Genomic DNA, 23147 nt, shown 5'->3' with positions numbered 1-23147 from the left:
CGCATATTTATACTGCAGTGGTGATTTTTCTCATCTTCATAGAAACAAGGGATCACATGACCTCACACATAAGATAAGTAGATTTGTTATACTAGACCATACGTTTGTGCTTGATTACACATAATAAAAAATCATATTATGCAAGAGATAAGTAGATTTGCTATATTAGACAATTAGTTTGTGCTTGATTACACATAATAAAAAATCATATTATGCAGATTTGCTATATTAGACAATTAGTTTGTGCTTGATTACACATAATAAAAAATCATATTATGCAGATTTGCTATATTAGACAATTAGTTTGTGCTTGATTACACATGACAAGCCTTCAGCAATCGGACTGTCAAAGGATGTCAACTAAACGAGATCAGACTTGACTCTTAAAACTAATTAGTTACTTTGTCTTTCAAGCTAACTAGGTGTTACAAGGATTGGAAATTTAACAAAAATGTAAAATGGAATAACCCTTTTTTTTAGTTTAGCAAATGATGAAGCTCATTGATTACTGACATTATCCTTAAAAACATAGCTCACATTCTTGGACTCCCAAGTCTAGCTTTCCAGCTCTTTTATGAACTAGGCGACAGTTATTACATGTATTAACCATAGAAGGAACAATTGATGTAATGAGTCTTTATAAACTTCACAGGTTCAAGTCCTGTCTACTTCACATGCCAGACTGACTTCTATTCAGTCCAAACGAGAATTATATATTTCATCTTCAACAGGCTTCCCTAGTCTTGTTCCCTCCTGCATTATCAGAGTGGTAGATAAAATGGATGATTTGTTTAGAATAACAGGCAGTAAGACTTGATGCATAAAAGTTTTCTTCAACAGTATACACAATACTACTTACAGAAGTATATATAAATTGTAGCATACCTTTGACAGGAAGTGTTTCAAAAGCTGAGGGTGTATTGGGATACTTGATCCTTGGAACGAATGTACCACTTTGTTTTATCATGCATGCTTGCTTATCCTCTAGTGGATAACATGCTTTTAGCATAGAGAAGACATGAGTATTAAGCCTCCTTACTTTCTTTCCATTCTCAATGAATATCTCCAGATCCTGTCATTAAAAAGAGATAAACTAACAATTTCATTTTTCCACACTGAAGTATGAATTTCCATTATTTGTCATCATTTAAGATACCTGACTGAACGAAGGTGCTGTCTGTTTGACAGATGAAACAATCTCAACTTCAGCAACATTCAGAGAATGATAGACAAAGTCTAACAACTCAAATCGCAAATGTTGCCCCAACAGGTACATAATTGTACAGCCACCCCATGACACAGAATCACCAAATCGCTCTTGGTTGGTAGCTTTATCTTCGACAGGTTCTCCACAGTAAACCTTATAAATCACTTTGATTAGAATGTAAATATATGACTGGGGAAATTAAACATATAGAGGATCACATGTTTAACACACATAAAGAGAAAGAAATAACAGTATATTAATGTCTTTTAAGAGGCCAAAGTTGCCTATCATACTAAATGAGAGATTACATCTTAAAGGTGAATCACATCTTTGAGGAGAACAAACTAAAGTAGTGGAGCTGGCAAAGGTACCAGAGAATCTCACTCGCTAACCACTTAACATTCTGAGCTTAGATGGATTGAAAATCTCCAACATAGGCAGAGCAAGACGAGACAAGATGAGAGGGAAGCGTCATCAGGGTTGGGTGATAATGGCATTTATTTGTTGATAACAATGGTGATGAAGTTGTCATGGTTTAGATTGATTTGGCCTACTTGCACAACAAATTGTTCTTTGTTGATGAGCTATTGGTTGTATTGTTGACCTTCAACTTCTTCTCTCTATATCTCTTACTTTCTAGCAAGAATAGTCCCAAGAGTAGAATCTCCTTATTTCATAAAACAATATATTGTTCCTCTTCCTCTGATTCCTATCCCAATGGCACATTTAGTAAATCCACTCTTCCATAGGTTTGCATCTATCTCAATGTCTAACTGATTTGAAGTTTTGCACTGCCCTATCACACTAGATGTTATTTTCATCCCTATAATGAATCCATCTTGTGATGTGTGTAAATAGAGGGACTCATACTGGGCTGATTCATGTACTTTCATTATCCAATGTAATGAAGTATTCTTGCATTTCAGCAGCACCTATATGATTATATCCATGTCCTACCAGCATTTTTGGCGACGAAGTGCCAGGCTTGAGTACATTTGCTTCAAACTTGGCTGATTATGTTATTTTCTTCCTCACAAAAAAAAAGGCCAAATAGGATACCTATTTGGCTGTTATGAAAATAAAAGATCGAGAACAACAATCATTTCAGGTGGAAATATCCATTTTCCAACTTATTGAATGGATTCCCAGGAAACTAATGTACAAATTCATTTACTGGAAATCTCAGGTGTAGCCATTATGGTCTTATATTTTCTTTCTTTTCTTGGGAAAAAAGAGAGGTTTCGATAAGACGAGAATTTCAAGATGCTGTTTTGATGGTCATTTAGGCAATATCGCTAGACTTTAGTAGCTTCAATTTTTTCTAGATTGCAATGGTCTAATGTTTAGCGACTGAAAACATCTGACTCCATATTGTGGTCTCCAGAAGATTAAACCTTGTGCACTAAACAACATTTTATCATGCAGAATTTTCCTTGCTGCATGTTTTTTATGTCACATTATCTTAACAACCAGCATAATATATAGACTTACAAATTGTACGCCACTGTAGATACGATGGAATTCCTTTGATGATGTAATTTCGATAAGTCCTGTCTTCGATGCCGAGTTCCATCTGGCACGTACGGTATCCAATGTCCTTGTAAGAAATTCAAGAGTATACTCCAAAATGCTACCAGATTCTGCTTTCCTCATAGCAAGATTATCTAACAGGATAATTCTCACATGATGTCAATTCATGAAGATATCCATACAGAAATTGCAAAGATAGAAGTTGTCAAATTATTAGTTAAACCATATCTTAGCACAAAACAGACCACAAACCGTATTCTGAACATTGAATGTTAAATGAAATGGATAAAAAATCACAAATTTAGTATGATTGTTAAAGAAAATGTAATTTAATTATTTGCTATTGATAATTATGTCTCTTGTCACAGCAGATAAACAAAACATTTCCCATTATAAATGAGTTACATTATCTTGTGAAACTAGTGTAGGAATCAGTCTGTTGCAGCACTACACTTGTGTTTCAGGATCTGATCTAAGATAGCCTCTCTATGAAGTGCTATTACTATATATCGCATACTGATATCAACAGACCTGATGTTAGAATGCTATGTGTTTGGGTAGATATGTTTTTATCAGACTTGGCTAATAGTACATAACTAATTGTACAGGTTTCAGGAATTGCAGCTCATTTGTCATGCATACAAACTTCAAAGAGATGGACAACCAGAAAAATAAGTCCTCAAGTACTCCAGAAAATGAGTATTTGAGAAGCTCGTTAGTGTTATTGCATCAGTATTAGAGAACATATTTGATTACAAGATAAGTTTCAGTTATTTCATTCTCTATTCTTAACTAGACAATGGATATTTTCCTTCGGAAAAACGGAAAGAGCACCTGCAGCTTCAGATTGTTTACAGAGTGCAACAAATGGTGATGAATCCAGACAGCCAGGATGAGCCAAAACGGCAGTTGTTGCCCGTTGGAACAAATTCACAAAAGGGCTGCTTCCATCACTTGAAAGGATTCTCTGCACCTGGCCATCATAACCAGGAACTAGACCCAAAAATGGGGCTGCTTGCATAAAGTCTTGAGTTTCTACTTGTTGCTGCAATTGCGGAAAGAAAGCGCATTTAGAAGCGAAAGTAAATACAAGCATCATCGAATATTTATCCGTTAAATTTCCATACCACAGCTGTATCAAGAAGATTCATGAAAAAAATAAGGCTTCCAATTTCTTTCAAAATTTGCAATATTTCACCCCTGCTTTCATAGTTTGTTGCCCACTGGAGCTGTTCATGCAAGCTCATCAAGCATCCTAAAAAAGACGCATTATTAGAAGTTAGAATTATGTTTAAACTTTTTCCCTCCTATGACACATGAAAACCACAAAAAAAACAGCTGCTTCCAAGTCACCTGCTATTCCACCATCATATGGAGGAATTTGTATGGCCTTTGGCAATTCTCCACGAAGTTCTGTAACTTTGGGTTCCAAAGACATAATCTATGTAGCATAAAGCAGCCTCAAGTTAGTGTGTTGAGTGATCTGAAAACATTCACAGCATAATGTCTTACCTTTTGAGAAAGAAGATCTAAAACTGAGCGAATCAGCCATGGGAGAGACGAACCAAGCAGCTTGACAATTGCAAATAAATGTGGTAATCCAAAAAATTTACTATACAGCTGCGACAAGGCTGCATATGCAACGTTCAAGTCCTGTAATCAACGGCAAAAAGAAAGATATTTACCAGCGTAAGGCCAACTAAACCCTGACTACAAATAACAAATTGATCGAAGTAATTACCACATGTAAATCCACGTAGTAGCAATCATGCAGGATAAAACCCATGGATGACATGTAGTTTATACCTTTCCACATGGTTCTATGTGCTGCATGCATATCATACTTAAGCACAAGCAGCATGTTCAACTTGAAATGACTATTAAGAGATTAAAAACTAATTCCCACAATTATGTTTGGTCGATATGACCTATTACTGATGCATACTACACATAAATCATTCAAATAACTTCCATAAATAGGAAGTAACGCAGACTATTCCAATATGGCGGATGGTGCACTACACCTAGCTCTATTCAATAAAGGCGATGAGATACCTTGGACCTGCATATTGCACAAATCTTTAATAGAAATATACGTGAGGGCTTCCCTAGTAGCCAGATAGGATATAATACCTAGTCACTACAGGGAAATCATGGTTAGTCATTATCTAGCCCAGGGATAGTTTTCTTGTTTTGTGCAGATGCAAAGGAATGGTTTCAGATACTCCATGCAACATGTAACATGTTTAGTCATTACCTAGCGCAGGAATGGTTTCTCAAGTTGTATTACATGTAACATGTTTGATTGGATTATTCAAGGTTAAAAGCAGTGTTCCGTTTCCTAAAAGGATTTCCATGCATAACAATATATATCCTTTCAGTGTGCTGCCCTCCTCCACTCAAGGTTGAGTTGAGTATGTTTACAAATCATGGCATAGAATCATAGACTTCAAGAATTCATCATTATTGATAAAGCATATGCAGTATTAAGGTTTCTGACAACAAAGTACAAATCCAAACTTAAATTGACTTACATGAGTTCCACACAAAAAACTCAATTTCCCATGTGGTGCTGCAAGTCTAGAAACATGCTTTTGACAGCTCTTGGGGGATCGTATAAAACGTTGAGTTGTATTGCATAATATAAAATTCTGAAGCATGTCAGTTTGAAGCTCAGCATAAACCTACATATCTCCACAGATACAAATAAGTTAATCACCATCTACATAACCTCTTGTTATAATTTACCCCAAACATTTACTATATAAACCATTATATGAGAAAAAATTCTGTATCCACAAGTCTAGTGAAGATAATCTGCAAAGTGCTAATATAAGAAATATTATTAAATAAAAATGTTTGAACTCTTCCGTACACGACCTCAATCTACAGCGTAAACCCCAATGCCAAACTGTAAAGCTTAATCTACAGTAGAAAAACATACATAAGAACTCATGCTTCAAAGCAGAGCCAACTTGTTAAGTTTTCTAATGGATAAACCGATCTAGTATGGATCATCTGCAAAGTGCTAATGTAAGAAATACTATTAAATAAAAATTCTTGAAATCGTCAAAGTACTCAAAGACATCTTCCATACACCAGCTCAGCCTACAATGTAAACCACAAAAACAGACTGTTAATCTTAATCTACAACAGAAAAACATACATAAGAATTCATGTTTTTAAAGAAGCAGTTCTTACTGTCAGACTTCTTGTGATTTATCCATCAGAAACCTCAGCAAATTGGTTCTGTTTTAAATCTATGTCTCTAACAGATTGGTTTGAAGATAGACATAAATTTGGTGAGTTCCTTATGTTGTTAGTTTTCTCTTTACATCAAAAACTCTTTGAAAATGATTATAAAATGGGCTCCCTGACTTCTACCATTTCTCTACATGTGTTCTTCCACCATGTCCTCAGTGAATATGTTGATGGCAGTAGCTACATAGGTCTCATGAGAACCAATACAGAGTTCCATGATACACAATGATAAATTTGTTAACATAAATTATATCTCCATATGAAATCTTACGAGATAAAACAAAGAATGTGTTCTGACCCAAGAAAGTGCTTCCAAATGCAAACAGGAAAAATTGAGCACCTGGGAAGAAATTCTTCCAGAAAAGGAAACCAGTGAGATACTTTCTGTCACCTCCTCTAGCATCATCTTGAAAGAGTCCAAACTTAAAGACTTGGCTAGAAGATGGTGTGTCGATCGTAAAACTTCAATGAGCTGATAAAGTTCCTATGTTAAATGAAAATATCATGAAGTGTCAGACTTCATAGATCCAGGTACACATCATGCAATAAAAAAATAGTTTTCTAAATGCTTACAACAACGGAACATATGTCATGTGATTCAAATCGTTCAAGGATGAAATCAAGATTCTCCCTGAATATCTTGTTCATTCTCTGGCCAATCAGATATGCCAAGTCTATATTCCGTCCTAGAAGCTGCAGAAATAAATGAAAATAACTTTAGTCTTGAAGGTATGGATATTGACCATTAGCATACTTTGACTTAGCTTAGAGAGACAAACCTTCACCCTCCTCAATCTGAAGAGTGCCTCATATCGTTTTGGTAGTACTAGAAACCTCTCAGAGTTTTCAGTTGCAGATAGAAACAGACTATCAAGCATTTTACTGCAGATGGAGAGAGAGAGTATTCACTGAGAGAACCTCACAATCCCATTCTCAAACTCAAATCATGCAGTAGACATATATACCTTGCAGCAAAACTTTTGTAGTGTGAAAACATGTGCTCAGTTATTTTAAATACGAGTTGATCAAAACACAGATCCACCTGAAATCATGCATTGACATTAGATAATTATAACAGAGTTTGCAAAATTATTTTGGATGACAAAATACATATCAATTTAATTATTAAAGACGCAGAAAAAACATGTACTGGAAATCATATCCATTATTCAGATTTTCTCTCTTTCTGGAAAGATGCTTCTGAAACTAGAATCATATTCATACTACATAGAGCATACAAACATCTAGCACTAGTAAGCTCCACAAATATGTGCATGCCAAACGTATAAAAAGGGCCACTTTGGCTAGTTTTACAAAAGAAACAACCATGTGCTGACAAATGAGCTGGAATACTGATGTATAAAGTTGATCCCCCCCCTCCCCAAAACTGTTCTGATAATATATCTGACCTCCCCACGCCCAACAAAGCCATAGTCAGCCACCGTACCCACTACCCTGCATTTCTTTGGGAATACATTACAATTTACCATTCAGGCTCTAACCGAGCTCCAATGGTTCACATAAGTTATCACCAAGGGTTATAACGTGTAATTACTAGAAAATTTCCAGTACCATATTTGTGATTGTGAGAAAAGAGTAGCAGTGCAAGAGAGTTGCAGTCTGCATCAATAGTGGTAATTAGAAAGCTACAGTGGGATTTCCAACAAGCTAGTATAAGATATTGTAAGACTTTAGAATGGTTGGTTTCATCTTTTGCAATTGAAGTTATGAATATTTAGATAAAATGACTCCTAACAAACTAGAAGAGCTGAATGCTGTTAATTCTTACCTCTGCTTCAATCTCATCATACAAAAACCGTTGCTTCAGTACATGCAACGCATATTCAGCAGAATCATTGTAAATGTCAAATGGGAGAAGAACTGACTCCAAAAGCCCGGTATCCCGAGATTCAATCACATGGTCCACAAGCATCCAAGGAAGCGAGCATTCTATAGGAAACTGTGATGAAAAAGAAGATGTATTACTTTATTCCTAAGAAGAATAAAGACTGTCCTAGTAACCAATCATCCATTAAAATTGTATTTTCAGACTAGTTACATTATTCAAAAGAAAATTGAATTGAATGTGAGTCATATCATAAGAGAAAAACAGCAGAAAGAACATTATACCTGAATTACACGTGATGTTTCCAGATAGAACTCTCGGAACCATAAGAAGCCAAGGTCAGTAACGTGTGCTAGTGTAACTGCAGAGATTTAATAAACATCAAATGTGAGTATACCAATCATTATTAGCATTTTTCTACCAGAATAGGAATAAAAAACCTACTTCTATAATCCAATATATGAGGGAAAAATGCTAGCTTATTCAGGAAACTCTCTAAGTATCGGAGATCATGTTGTGGTACTTCAGGATCACTACTTCCAAAAAAACCCCCTGCTTTCTTCGGAACACTTCCTGAGATTAGTTCGTGTATAAGAAACTGCAAGCAATGTAGCTGTATCAACAAGAACAATCATTCAGTATATGTTTTCACCCAAACAAGATAACAAATTTGTTGTTTAAACTGCCCTAAGAAAACAGAATAGGACCTGGGCAGCTGTTGGAGCAACAGGTCGGGGATGAAAGAAGATTGTATTATCTTCTCCATGCCTTCGTTTTAACTGATCTGTGTCTAGGTTTGTTGCATTGCCCATTAAATCAGCTGCAATTGTCTGCATATCCGCAATTATCCTGCAAGTCAATTCGTTTAATACAAAATTATAGAGTACAAAATAACCATGCTAAAAAAACATAAACCATATTTCTCATGCCATGAACAAAATTTCTCCATCCAAGGCATCTTCTAGACAATTTCATATCCATTCAAGAATATATAAGTATCACCCTAAAGCCCCAAGATCCTCCTTTAGCATGCACTGATTCATTTATCTCTCAAGAGATATAATAGTAACAGACTATTTAAAATGCGAACATGGTTTCATTTGGGGAGACATTGTCATTCTGTTCTCTCACATACGTGCATATATGCCACCCACACACTTCAATATACTTTTTTGTTCTTTTGAAACTTGAGTATTTATTTGTATACATTAATGTTTCATGTTTCCCCATTTCTTTTCCAGACTGAAACTTTGTTTCGTAGTTTCTGACACACATGGTTACTACACATCCTGGAACTAATTCGCTATAGACTATGCTATGCTATCTAAACTATATCATTTTGTAGAATCTTGGAGCAGAATATGTATCTTCAGTAAAAGTGGTGATAAACATAGCATTAGTGGCATCATACCGTGTAAGATCTTTCTTCTTTCTGAAGGATGTCTTTTGCATGGCAGATAGCCTATTTTGCACAAACTCTTGAACTTGAGAATGAATTGATTCCCAGACACTATCTGTCACTAATGTGTCCACTTTCTCCATCATACTTGCAATTCCTTTGATGTAGCTTGTAAGTTCCACCATCGCCCTGCGTTCTTCTTGACTATAGTTACATCGTACTACCTACTAAAAAAGAAATTCATTATGAAAGATATTTTCATGTCTGTGAAACGCCTGCTTGACAGGTAGCCTTCCAAATCAAGGGATTGAGAAAGAGACATCATGAATCCATATCAAGAGGAATCTCATACCTTTTCATAATCTGAGACTGTCAGGGATTGATCCTCATCAATAGGTGATGCATCTTTGCAGGGTCTCGAAAACTTCCACGCGCACTGCTCCCATATACAACTTGTCCATCTGTTCAGAAGTTGGAATCCCTCAACAATCCTATCATACATATTATCCTTTATCTCCTTGCTAACAATATCGTCAACAATGGTTGCAAGCTTCAACAATTGCAGCTGAAACAGTTTATATGAAGAAAACATAAAAATGGTTAGACAGACATTACATCAAAAAGTCGATTAAAAAATACAGAAGACAGATATATGTGACCATCAAAGATCCAAAGATTCATCCACGGTGACGTTCACATGTAGGAAAAACATATAGCTAGTTGTATTATCAGCAAGCGTTGTCTAGCTTCAAGCTTCAAATACATCTTGCGATAAATTCTCTTGCTCGTAAATCAATTACAAATATAATATTAGACTAGGAGCCTCTCTCTATGTGGGGCGTAATGTCGGATCTCCACATCAAAGGTTTAATATTTTCAAGCATTACCAACATTACCCAGTATTGTATTATTTTAACTTATAGTGCACAATGTTTATTGTCAGAAACTTAAAACAGACTCATTTACTTACTGAACAAACTGAATATACAGTTGTACAAAGACAACAAGAATACCAATCAGAATCTCTATATTAGGGAAAAAGGGGAAAGGGAAAATATCCCACGTCCAAGGGGAAATTGAACATAGGGTGCTAAAGAACCTAGACATCTAAGCACTTAAAATTCTGATGTTAGTTAGATTGAAACTTCCACCTTCAAAAAATCTCTGACATGGGGAGATCTCCAAAGCGAGGGAAGCAAATTTTGGTTCCAAGTAATAATGGCATTTATTTTCAATCAGTGGTTAGAGTAGAATCTCTATATTAGGGAAAAAGGGGAAAGGGAAAATATCCCACGTCCAAGGGGAAATTGAACATAGGGTGCTAAAGAACCTAGACATCTAAGCACTTAAGATTCTGATGTTAGTTAGATTGAAACTTCCACCTTCAAAAAATCTCTGACATGGGGAGATCTCCGAAGCGAGGGAAGCAAATTTTGGTTCCAAGTAATAATGGCATTTATTTTCAATCAGTGGTTAGAGTAGATGGGATAATAACAATGTGCAGGACACGTTGCTATTACCCGATCTGTCATCCTTTATTTACAATCACATGGGTGACAAATGATGCCAATTCCAAGTGATAATTGTTAGAAATATTGAGAATCGATTAGATAGGTATAAAGAGTTACAATCACAGAGATGGATATATGAAAACAAAACTTCTATTACATATGAGAGTAGCTCACAATGGTAGTTCACCCATGCGCTCACACCTTAGAGCTTATATGGGATCTGAACCAGCTCACTACAAAATTAGTGGGGACTGATGATCCTCACACCACTGCGTAAGAGAGTGGATTATATTCTCTATTTGGTCTGAGATTAGCATTAAATGTGCATGTCAATTGATAGTAGTGGAGATATTCCTTTTCTGTCAACTGACTTGCCTTTTCTGTCCCTAGATACAAGCTAGTGCTAGATAGTACTTAAAGTCAACGGCACATACTTCAAGACTAAGTACATAGTAACTTGCCCACAAAATATTCTTCTAGTTGACTTGATTAGCCAATCCTATTAGCCTACTTCACTCTTTCCTAAATACATTGTGTCCTACGCATCTATGGTTTCCTAGATTGACACCTTATCAACCCATATGGTCGAATTGCACAATAGCTACTCCTCATTTGGGTCACTATCATAAAATGTGCACTCTAAGAGTACATATGGGGATAGATTTACAACTTGGGGTTGATCATTGATTATAGCTAACAATAATGACCACTTTCAAGTAACCTGAACGAGATGCCAATTGTATAGCCCTTGATTGACTTGTAGCATGAGAATGAGAGATGGAACTAAAGAAAGTATTGAGGTTCTTTATTGATGAGTTGTTGCGGTTGTGTTGTTGTCCTTCAACTTCTCTCTATGTCTCTTGAATTCTAACCAGAACAATCCCAAGCATCATTGGTCTTTGTATTCCATCACCTCGCATAGTGGCCCAAAAACTTGTTTGAAGAGACAATGGAATCTCACTCTTATTTCATAAAAAAACAGCACAATGGCAAACATAGCATTCTTCCAACTTGATCCTCCCAATGGCATAATTGGCAAAAAATATATATATTAAAGATTCACCTAGGTATTAATGGAAAGATGCCCAAAGGCTACAAAGAACTCATACAGGAAAATATAACCATCATACCCTCCTCAACCAACATGTCCAATAGCAAAAGCCCTCACATATCGACCTTAGCAACTGCATTTAGACATCTAAAATTGGGGTCCTTCCAAGACGAGGGGCAGAAAAAGCCACCTTGGTGGAGCATATCTCCACTTTATTCTCCCAAAAGAGGCGAAGACCTCTGCCTTTTTCCACATCTCTAAAATGTTGTTGCTTACAATACACAACATCAAGCTCACCAATTATTGCCTCATATTGACCTCTTAGAGTATGCAAAAGCATCAACCATATCTCCTTGACTAACTCAACCGCATTCGGTTTGACTTTCTGAAATACACAATTGCCAAATTTGTTCATCCATAGAGAGCTTTACACTCTTCCCTTCCTTCAAACTCCCATGCGCCACAACTGGCAAATTCATTCTTCCATGGAAAGCTTTATGCTCTTTCTTCCCTACCCTCAAGCTCCCAAGTGCTTAAGGATTCCACACCTTCACCTACGTGCTTTCCTTTTCACCACATGACTAGGGGATGAAGCACTTACGCTCTGAAGCCCACATGATTTGAAACCCACTTTCTCCAACCAGATGTGCTTTGAAGACCACATGCTCCAACCATATGTGTTCTGAAACATACATGACTTTAAGCCCACATGCTCTAGGGAAGGCTATGCCCCTATTTTATGCCTATTTCAGTGTAAAGATCCTAAATTTACGCTAAAATAGGTCCTAAAATAGGGAAAGGTGCCAAGGTTCCACTAAGATGTACGGTGTTAAATCACATCCGTAATTGTAATCCTCTTGACTATAACATAAACAAAGTGTTATCTACTTAATCTTGTGTCAAATTTGTCTCATCATCTTCATAAGTAATATGTTGTACTGTAATCAAGGATCATCTCTTGATTTTCGGCTTGTTGATCTGCTTAATAATTGTCTAACTATATATTTAACGTCTATCTAAATCAGAGGCTCATTCCACATTTCCAACTCCAACCCCGTTAGGAAGTCCAGTGGTTCCACGTCAACACAATGTAAGAGGGAAATGACATCTCATTACCAATATCAACTCAATAAATAGTCAGTCATTTGGTTGATTTTTAACGAAGGCAGTACAAGAAGAAAATAAAACAGCAGTCTTTCACATGTCAATAAATTATTGATACCTGATTCATGGCAGAGGAAAATCTTAGAACAAACTCATCATGCTCCAGCCTGATAGCTGCAATTTGATTAATTATACAGTAATGTCTCTGATACGTAAGCATGTTAAGTTTCCAAAATTGGATCAGTACAATAATGATATAAAATCTTACTAATACTACTTTATAAATCTGTGCCAACTACCAGTTAAAAGCTAACAAAAGCTATTTTATAAATCATTGTTAAAAGCTAATAAAACATGTGTATTTAGAACATTTCATTGATTGGATATTCTGCTGCTTCACGTGGAGCTACTTCATGGGGAGACGGAAGAGATATTAGCCGACTTTGAACTGAAAACTTCTGGAAATATGTTGAAAGTTCCTTAAGCATGCTAGCTGGAGCAAGATGAAGATCTGGGAAGGCAGGTACAACAGGATCCTTCTGCAGAATTCCATAAAAGGTTATCCCAGCTTACTTGTTCCACATGGAGATGTATAGAAAAACGACAGATATTTAATAGAAGCTCTTAGGAGGCGAAAATGACCTATGAAACTCAATGAGAAATAAAATCTGGAAATATTGCCTCAGCTTGGAGAACAAACAAAAATAAACATATATGGAGTAGAACTTCCTGAGCTACTCATTCTTCAAGAATTTGGCAAAGGATACAAATAAAGGCATTCCATACTCTCGAGTAACGTATAGCTTAGAAAGTAAATCACCTTGAAGATGTTTAATAGTCGTACGACTTTGATCTTCTTGAAAATAGCATCACCATCTTTTTCAGTTGACATGGCAAGAACTACAAGAACAGGCAGCACCCTTAAAAGTGCATGTCGCTCTGAATACAATAAAATGGCATCTGACTCCAAAGATTCCACACAGAAAAGGATGAGTACTTGAAGAATATCCTCGACACTGAGACAAATCAAATTCATGAATAAAGGAAAAACACAATAAAGTAAGTTATTTTGATATTTATATGGAAACTTATAACGTATGGATACTTGCTGACTCGAAACAGCTCCACCTGTATATTCGATAAAATTGCCCATCTTGTGCTCAAGAATATCTGAAAACTTGTGGTCTCAATTTTAGACACAATTCAAGTGACAATGATTAAAAACATTGCTCAATTATGAAGCAGTCAAACCTGCAAATCATCTAATTCCTCCCGCATAGAATCAGTATCCTGCCATTGAGTACTTACCTGCGTGAAGGTTCTACAAGGCAACCATTGTTTGAATAATAGATGAATTTCTGATTATCTATTGCAATATGATTCCATACACATATGCATGCACACAAAGAATGCTTTACTGTAATTACAAGATATACTATATCACGGTCACTAGTATTAATAAATGGCATTAAAGAATAAAGACAGTAACAAGACACTGGTATTCAAAAAACCTGCAAAAAAAATAATTCAACAAAGCTATAGATTTATTTGGCCCAGATTGATCTATATATAGGCAGCTTCTACTTTGTTAAAGCAACTTTTCCAGAAGCTAAGGTAAGTTTCATAAACTAATATCGTTTCGAAGCCTTGCACAAAATAACAGGCAATTGTATCTCACAAACACTGAAGGGCGGCTTTAGACAGCTGCAACATGCAGATTTAGGGTTTCTAACAGGTCAAAGATGTACGTCAAGATGACTAGAGGAGAACTGCTACTATCTACTCTCAGCCAGAAACCAATGATTTGGCCATTGATTGACTTGAACAAGGAACCACTTGAAGTGGCAGACCATCTTTGTATATTCTCAATATTCTAACCTGTATGTACTCCGCTCCGTGATGGGAAAAAAACATGCTTCAAACCCATTGAGATTAAGTGGAAGAAATCAATAGCAGACATCCACTGATATTGCATTATTACAGCAACAGGTGTAGCTTGCAAAGTGATAATCATAGTGATCAAAATCTGTCAGCCACTTTGCCTTTGAGTTAGTCAGAACAATCCTTCAAAGATGAAAACTGGCATTTTCATCGTATGCAATCTAGCCCTTGATGATAAATATGATTGTTCTGACTTTGCTACCTAAATCTTGGCACCAGGTACTACTGATTTACTTTTAGCCTTGCCCATTGAAATGTAAGTTGGCGTTAAAATCATTTTTCTAGAAACAAATACAAACCTTTTATACCAGGAGAAATCATTGGGAATGCTAGCTTTTGCATTCTTCAGATGATCTAGCTGCAGTAGCACATCAAGTAAGTTGATCATAGACCTGACGGAAAAGGAGATACAATGCACGAATGAGAAAATTTAACCTGACGTACGTCACAGATTGACACATGGGAAGTCCGATTAGCATCTGTCTTCCCAGATCTTAGCTAGGACTCTCTTACAGTTCTTTTTCATTATTCTTAACATCCTACAAAGGATACACATAAAGGCACTAACCACATGTGTGTGACAGTAGGACCACTAATTCTCCGCTCTGGTCGAGAGAACCGTTGCATGTCGACAGCTAGCTGTAATTGATAATTCTGATGGTTAACACTGTTCTTTCACGCATTTGATATCTAAATGATCAAAACCATACTTTGGATGAGGCAGATGATTGCCACTGCTGAATTCCTCGCAGACGGCTTATCTCCAAGTCTAATACTTGATAAGTTTCTAAATAAAGGTCGGATTGACTTTGTCTCATGGAATCTGGTAGCTGAGTCATTAAAAGTACACAGTAAAAAAGTTAACGAAGCCTGACTCTTAATTAAGCCTCCTGCACTGTGAAAAAATAGGATATATGAAAAGATCGATCAATCCTCACAGTGAAAAGAAATAACAGCTACATAAGATCTGAAAAGAAATGTTCATGTTGTTGAGATTTGCAAATATATTTGAATAGATGCATATAATGTAACACCTGCGGTAAAGCCTTCACACAACTTCTGTATGTATAGAGTACTGCAACCATCTCTTTGCCTTCCTGTATAAGTAGATTCTGCACAAAGTACGTTTTCAATTAATTTAAAGCAAGCAATTCATTTTCTAAGTTAAGATAAAAAAAGGAGCATCATCTCCAACCAGTTGATTTATGGATTTGGTGTCCTCGGTAAGTGACAGTCGATATGCAGGAACATCCTCATAATCTAGACAACATCATTCTATCTGCTTAGAGAATTCCAGGCACAAACGACGATTTCTTTCTAAACATTATATTTGCCTCCTAATTACTTAAAATTGGCTGATGATGGTGGCAAAAAAGAAAGAATGGAAAAGGAATTACCTATAGGACTTTTTGATGAGCTTTTTCCATTCATAAGAATAAATGCCAGCCCTTGTACATCAGACTGATCATGCTGCATTGCAGAAATTAAGAGAACATGGTAAATTTTATAAAATATTTCTTCAAATCACTGCAACTTGGAAGTAGACTTTCACGCGGTATCAAAATGTATGATTTCAATAGAATAGGAAACCAGATTTTACTTGGTGAAGATTCCTGTCACTAATAAATTTCCATTTAATTCATTCTCTTGCATTTACAAAAGTTGTTTTTGATCAGCTTGCAATACTTGTCTTTGTTGTTTACAGATATATCACAATGTAGGACAATATGGTCAAAGGAATCACGTGATGAAAACATATGCCCTCTTCTTTGCAGCAAGCATGATGTTCATGGATTCTAGAAACTTTGTAACCAAGAGAAACCAAGTCACGAAGATTCTACCAATTTCAGAAACACGTATGAGATTTTTCTTCATCATAAACAAATACATTTACAGAAAGATTTCATAAATTAGTCATGAAACCTTCAATCCATGAGGAGTCATGGCTTCTGGCTTTCCAATAAAGACAAATTACCAACAAATTCCATATTTTTTGCATGTCATAAGCATCAAATTCATCTATCTTGATTCCATTTCCAACATGCATATTGAAAATTTGCTTGTTTGACAGGAAGAAGAAATATAATTCTTGTAATGCAGAATATTTCCTATTACAGTAAGAGAAGAAAGGTAATTCGAAGAATATCATGTAAAGCACAAAGCTAGGTTGCATTTAAAGAGAAAATCCATCTAAATTCAGCAGCATGTATGTAGCATAAAGAATTGTTACAATGCAGAAAGTTTGTTACAGAATGAAAGTGGGGAGAGAGAGAGAGAGAGCTTATAGGCACACAGATTACATGTTTTCAACAGAAACCGGTGGAAGTTTTTGCAAAGTAGATTCTTTTATATATAAATAAATAAATGTACAGATATGGAAAATATAGACGCAGTTTACAGTGAACGAACATCCATGTCTGTTAAACGGAGACAATGCAACCAGTTTCAGTCCATTTCTTGCTCGGATTTCAGAAAGAATGAAGAAAAAATGTAAAATAGAATAAAAACGGAATTGTTGTGATGGGGGGGATCTTTGTGGCAGTGGAAAAAGGAAGAGGAAGATGAAAGAAGGAACCTCGAGAGAGAATGTGGAGAGAGCAGCCACTGCTTCCTCAACGGGGACAGCCATTAGAACAGAAGAAGAAAAGCTCTGACAGGACCTCAGAAGGATCGAATCGCCATTACTGAAGACGAGGGAGCGAGCTACGGAAACTAGAGAGAGAGAGAGAGAGAGAGAGGACTTAAGTACTAATAACAAGTGTTAATTAAATCATTGTAGTTGTGAAGGGTTAGTTCTTCTGGATTCTGAAAAAGGAGAGAGACGTAAAAGAAAAGACATTTTGGAGTGAATAAAAGCTGCGTGCGTGCTTGTGTGTGTCTTGCTTCCCTTCTTCCTGGAAAATTCATGTATTTTTTCTCTCCATTCACGGCCGATTACGGCATCCACATAGACACAGAGAGAGAGAGAGAGAGAGACAAAGAGCCCATCCATCGGACATTTATGCCGGACAATATTCGTTTCACACGACCGCTTGCATTCATAATGGGTCCACGGTTTCATCTCATAGTATGTGTGCATCACTTTGTTTCATTAAATGTGTCAGTTTGCGACCAATTACGGCATTGAGAAAGAGAGAGTGTGTGTGCCTCATCGATATGATGTTTACACCGAATGTAATCATTTCATGTGACCACTAATGCTGATGATTGTTCATAATCATTCCCCAGTTTTGTCTCATAATATGTGTGCATCACTTTGTTCTGTTAAATGTGTTCGATAAATCTACATTTTTGTACAATGTCATTATCTTATATCCCCACATTGCACCTCGATTAATCTCCCATGGTCACAATGGGTTTTCATTAACCAATCCTAAATAAAACCTTCCATGTACTTCGACTAATTTCTTATTGAAGCTACAAATTCAAAATCGGTTTTATCACAAGATTGTGCTAGTGCTAGCTATAGTTTATGAGATATCGATAGAGAATTACTATGGAGTTCTCTATTGAAATGAAATCAAATGAAATGTATTTGTTAACAATTTTGATGTCATGTTAATTGTGATTGTGGAGTTGCACACGATGTGTTTTGTCCTTTTAAATAAATATCTCGGTTGAATGAACTTTCATGTAGTTATAATTTACGATTGCAACTCATGCTAACCATGCTTGAAATATGTGGAATAGGGTTTATATGGCTAAAAGAGGTATCAGGCTTGATTGTGTCATAAAGGAAATATAAATATGGAAGGATGATTAGACACCGACTAGAAATTCCTTCAAAACATACTTGAAATTAGTTTCTTGGGTCACTTGAAATGGAATGGTTGTGAAAAGGTTTTCGTTGTATATGACATTTTATTATGTTTTTTCCTTGTTCATTAAACCATCAAACAAAGTTGGCCCCCAAACATATACTATTATATATGTGTCCACTATCGATATTGGAAGTTGGTATTCTTATTACTTCCCTTGCAATGCAAACTTAATCACGATTGTCCTTTCTTTTTGTTTCGTTTGCTATGTTTGTTGGTTCCTCTCTAAATGAGCAAAATTATACTCTAAAGCTTAGGGTGCATAGGCAACTAATCAAATGGTATTCAAGAGTTGGACATCCCGTAAATGTTGCAAAATAATGATTTATAATACGAAAATGATTGAAATGCCAAGCTTGGAATTTTAACAATTTCCCATAATAATAGGACACAAATAAATTTGAACAATCAATAAATGAAGCATCTAATCACCTTAAATCCTAAATGTCAAATTGTACGAAGATCACTTTGCTTTCGATCGATTGAAACTTATGATTCAATATGTGTCCATGCTAATTGAATCGATAATGAGTTGTCCTATTGGAAAGAATACCATGTCCTAAAGTTGATAGTTCGGTAATTTGTGACATGCATTGGAAAATTGAAGTGGGTTGCCCCTCACTATGAGAAGAAGTGCGTAACTCTCTGTCGTTTTCAATTGAATTTTTTATACAAGTATCTCCCCATGGGAGTAATTATCTAAGAGTTGGAACATTGATAGTGGGCCTCGATCAACTGTAAATTGAAAGATCGAAGCGACCGAAGCATATGAATTCGACGGAAATGAAGGGGCATTTTAGGAATTAGGATAAACCAAACTGTTTGCTCATTACAATTATTGCAGGACATGGCGTGCAGAATCAGATTCAGAATCATATCATTCTTCATGCTTTCATCACCTTTCAAAGAACATTCTGCAATTAACCTGAACATTTTTCAGGCATTTCATCATCGCAGAAAGAATCGAAGTCGAAAATGAAGGCAAAGAAGAGGAATGATGCTGTATGTTGAATGTATGCTTATAGTAGAAAAAATGCTCTTCTTCTTCACAAAAATATGCATTACTTTACATCAAAGATCGAAGCTCCCACAGGATTTCACCATTGCCAGAACGTTTCTGAGGTTTTAGTCGATACAAATCAAACTTCATGGAATTCTACCATCATTGAGTTTGTTCAATGTGAGAAGCCAAAGAATGCTCTCTCTTTTTACAAGAAAAAGAAGCATAAGGATTATTTTAGTCCACCTTATGTGTCTTTGCTCAAGGCTTGCACTATGTTGCAAGATCTTGAGACAGGTATAGAGCTTCACAATGATATCAATGAAAAAGGCTTGTTTGATTTAGATGTTTGTATTGGAGGTTCTTTGATTGATATGTATGCCAAATGTGGTTTCCTTGCAAAAGCACAAGAGGTTTTTGATAAGTTTAGGCTTCCAAATGTGGTGCTTTGGACTTCACTCATTAGAGGATATGTAGAGAATGGCCAAGATAAAGAAGCATTGAATTATGTTCAGCTAATGCAAGATCAGGGTATCTTTCTTGATCCTTTAGCTCTGGTTTGCATCTTGAAAGTATGTGGACATGCATTGGTTGTTAGCAAAGGCCAAGAAATGGATGTGGAGATAACAAAGAAAGGGTTACTTGAAAGTAATGTGATTGTTGGAACTGCCTTGCTGAATATGTATATGAAATGTGGCTTTCTCGCAGAGGCACTCAATGTGTTCAAAAGACTTCCATTACAGAATATAGTCTCTTGGACAACAATGATTTCAGGATATGCTGAAAATGGGTGTGGGGAGGATGCTCTTATATGGCACTCACGTATGCATTTGGAAGGTATATCTCTGAACGCCGTGGCATTTGTTTGTGTCTTGAAAACATGTGGAAGTATTCGAGCAGTAGAAAAAGGACAAGAAGTGCACAGCAGTATCTGCAAACAGGGTTTGGAACATGATCTTGTAATCAGTAACATGCTAATTGACATGTATGCAAAATTTGGATTACTTGAAATTGCTCAAGTAGTGTTTGACCGTGTTTCAGCTCGATCTGTAGTCTCTTGGAATGCATTACTCACTGGCTATACTGAATTTCACAATTGTGATGAGGTGCTGTATTGTTACAATAAAATGCAACATGCTGGTATCTCTCCATCCATCGTTACTTATATTTGCTGCTTGAGATCATGTGGCACTGCAGGATCCATAAGCTATGGCCAAGAAGTGCATACGGAGGTTGTGAAGAAAGGGTTTGAAAAAGATCATCTTATAGGAAGCACCTTGATTGATATGTATGCTAAATGTGGTTGCCTGGCAACTGCACAGAAAACATTTAGCACGCTTATGGTCTCAGACATCGTCTCATGGAATGCACTCATAAGAGGCTATATAGACCATGGATATGCCGAGGAGGCGCTGTATTATTTTGAACAGATGCAAAACAAAGGAATCCTTCAGAATGCTCTGACATATTCACACAGCCTAAAAGCTTGTGCTGACTTAGGCAGACCAGATGAGGGTCAGTGCATTTATGCTGAAATTGTGAAGAAAAGGCTAGAAAATGAGATTTTAATAGGAAACACGTTGATTTATATGTATGTGAAGCATGGTTCTTTGCAAACAGCTGAAGAAGTTTTTGACAGGCTTGAAGGTCGAGATTTAGTCTCATGGAACACATTAATTGCTGGATATATGGAATATGGAGATTTTGAGAAAGTGCTCAATTGCTTACAGCAGATGCAAAAAGAAGGTGTTTCAACGGATGCAATCACACTGACATATAGCTTGAAAGTATGTGGTATTGCTGGAGTTGCAATTCCTGGACAAGAAATACATCATACTATTCTTATATTAGGTTTGGAACATGAGATCATTTCAGGCAGCACACTGGTTGATATGTATGCAAAATGTGGGTTATTAATAGAAGCAAAGAACATTTTTGAGAAACTTCCATATTGCACAGCTGTTTCATGGAATGCTTTGATTTTAGGATATATTGAAGATGGTCAATGTGATGAAGCACTGAATTGCTTTAAACAAATGCAGAAGGACGGTATTACTTTTGATGCAGCTACCATTATTTCTGCTCTAAAAGCTTGTGGAAGCGTAAGAAACATAAGTAAGGGACTAGAGATCCATGAGAACGTAACCAGGCAAGGGTTGGAAAGAGAATCAATCGTTGGAAACACCTTAGTTGATATGTATGCTAAATGTGGTCTACTTCTAGAAGCCCAAGAAGTATTCAATAAGCTTATCGATCGTGATGTTGTTTCTTGGACAGCTTTAATTGCAGGATATGTTGAATGTGGTCATAGTGAGAAGGCTTTCAGGAGTTTCATACAGATGCAACTGGAAGGTGTTCCACCGAATGCTATCACAGCTGCTGCCAGCTTGAAAGCTTGCGGAAATGTAGGAGCGGTTTTAAAAAGCAGAGAAATGCATGCACTACTTGTGAAATATGGATCAGAGAAAGAACCTCTACTTGGCAATATCTTAGTGGACACTTATTCAAAGTTAGGCTTGCTTCTTGAATCTCAGAAAGTTTTTAGCAACCTGCCATGTCGAGAGATTGTTTCTTGGAATGCGCTCATTACAGGGTATACACAACTGGGATATGGAGAAAAGGTTTTATGTTTCTTTAATGAAATGATTAGTCAAAATGTAAACCCAGATTCAGTAACATTTATTAATGTGCTTAACGCATGCAACCATACGGGCTTAGTTGATATAGGGAAAATAGTTTTTGAAGCCATCAGCACATGTTATGGTTGTATGCCGATTCTTGAACATTATACATGTATGATTGATCTCCTTGGCCGTGCAGGACATATAGAGAAGGCAGTGATGATGATTAAGGAGATGCCATTGATTCCTGATGATGCAGCATATCAGACTGTCTTGGGGGCTTGTCAAAAGCAAGGAAATCTGGAACTTGGAAGATGTGTCTTTGAGCATACAATTCTATCATATGAGAATCACACTGCAACTTATGTTTGCATGTCTAACATCTATGCACATGTAGGAAATGTGTGAACAAATTGGAAGTGTGTGGATACTTAATGAGGGCAAGAGTAACAAGAAATAGCAACAAGTTGGGCAATAGATGCAGTCACTAATAATTATTTCGGTTTATCCTTGCTTAGGAACAGTTAATTTCTAGCGTTTACACAAAATGTTGTCGCTGAGACGACAACCCAATTTCCCTGAATTTGGTTCATTGTTTGCTGAACAAATCATATGCCATGTACTATAGTGATTATCCTTTCCTCGTGATAATGGATTAACTGCTAACTGACCATTTTTAAGGTTGGGTTCACAAGATATGGGAAGAAGCCTTCCAAAAGGATCTTGGAGCTGATTTGACAGTAAATGATTCATTGCAACAAACAAGGGCTATTACTAAGGGTTCCAAGGGTAAAATCACACATAAAGTTTTATCTAGCTATCCTCTTCACCACCCATCTGGTTAGTGGCACTGATATT

At 36.4% G+C, this 23147-nt stretch overlaps 2 protein-coding genes across 2 annotated transcripts; one reads left to right on the top strand and one right to left on the bottom strand.

Moving 5' to 3' along the window:
* Positions 1–273: 273 nt before the first annotated feature.
* On the bottom strand, positions 274–17587 carry PIR121 (transcription activator). The gene is made up of 31 exons (XM_087319084.1): positions 17426–17587; positions 16248–16320; positions 16046–16110; positions 15885–15962; positions 15561–15680; positions 15419–15489; positions 15150–15242; positions 14161–14230; positions 14015–14079; positions 13730–13925; positions 13297–13448; positions 13028–13121; positions 9596–9808; positions 9256–9467; positions 8552–8693; positions 8289–8457; positions 8129–8205; positions 7788–7958; positions 6964–7040; positions 6778–6880; positions 6572–6691; positions 6339–6482; positions 5272–5421; positions 4250–4390; positions 4091–4178; positions 3865–3992; positions 3572–3782; positions 2699–2871; positions 1157–1360; positions 886–1072; positions 274–753 (listed from the first exon to the last, which is right to left on the bottom strand). Exons 1-31 carry the CDS (start codon positions 17477–17479, stop codon positions 725–727), a joined length of 3870 nt encoding a protein of 1289 aa, XP_087175210.1. The 5' UTR covers positions 17480–17587; the 3' UTR covers positions 274–724.
* A 759-nt stretch (positions 17588–18346) lies between these two features.
* On the top strand, positions 18347–22697 carry LOC147868426 (pentatricopeptide repeat-containing protein At4g08210-like). Its single transcript, XM_087339546.1, has 5 exons — positions 18347–18381; positions 18488–18560; positions 19513–19608; positions 19746–20028; positions 20074–22697. Exons 1-5 carry the CDS (start codon positions 18347–18349, stop codon positions 22695–22697), a joined length of 3111 nt encoding a protein of 1036 aa, XP_087195672.1.
* The last annotated feature ends 450 nt before the right edge of the window (positions 22698–23147 follow it).

Source organism: Azolla caroliniana, unplaced genomic scaffold (genome assembly GCF_043228905.1).
Source record: "Azolla caroliniana isolate FFs.n. ecotype wild unplaced genomic scaffold, voAzoCaro1.0.p SCAF_1, whole genome shotgun sequence".
Taxonomy (NCBI): domain Eukaryota; kingdom Viridiplantae; phylum Streptophyta; class Polypodiopsida; order Salviniales; family Salviniaceae; genus Azolla; species Azolla caroliniana.
The sequence above is the reverse complement of the archived record's forward strand: the minus strand, read 5'-3'. Positions and strand labels throughout refer to the sequence as shown.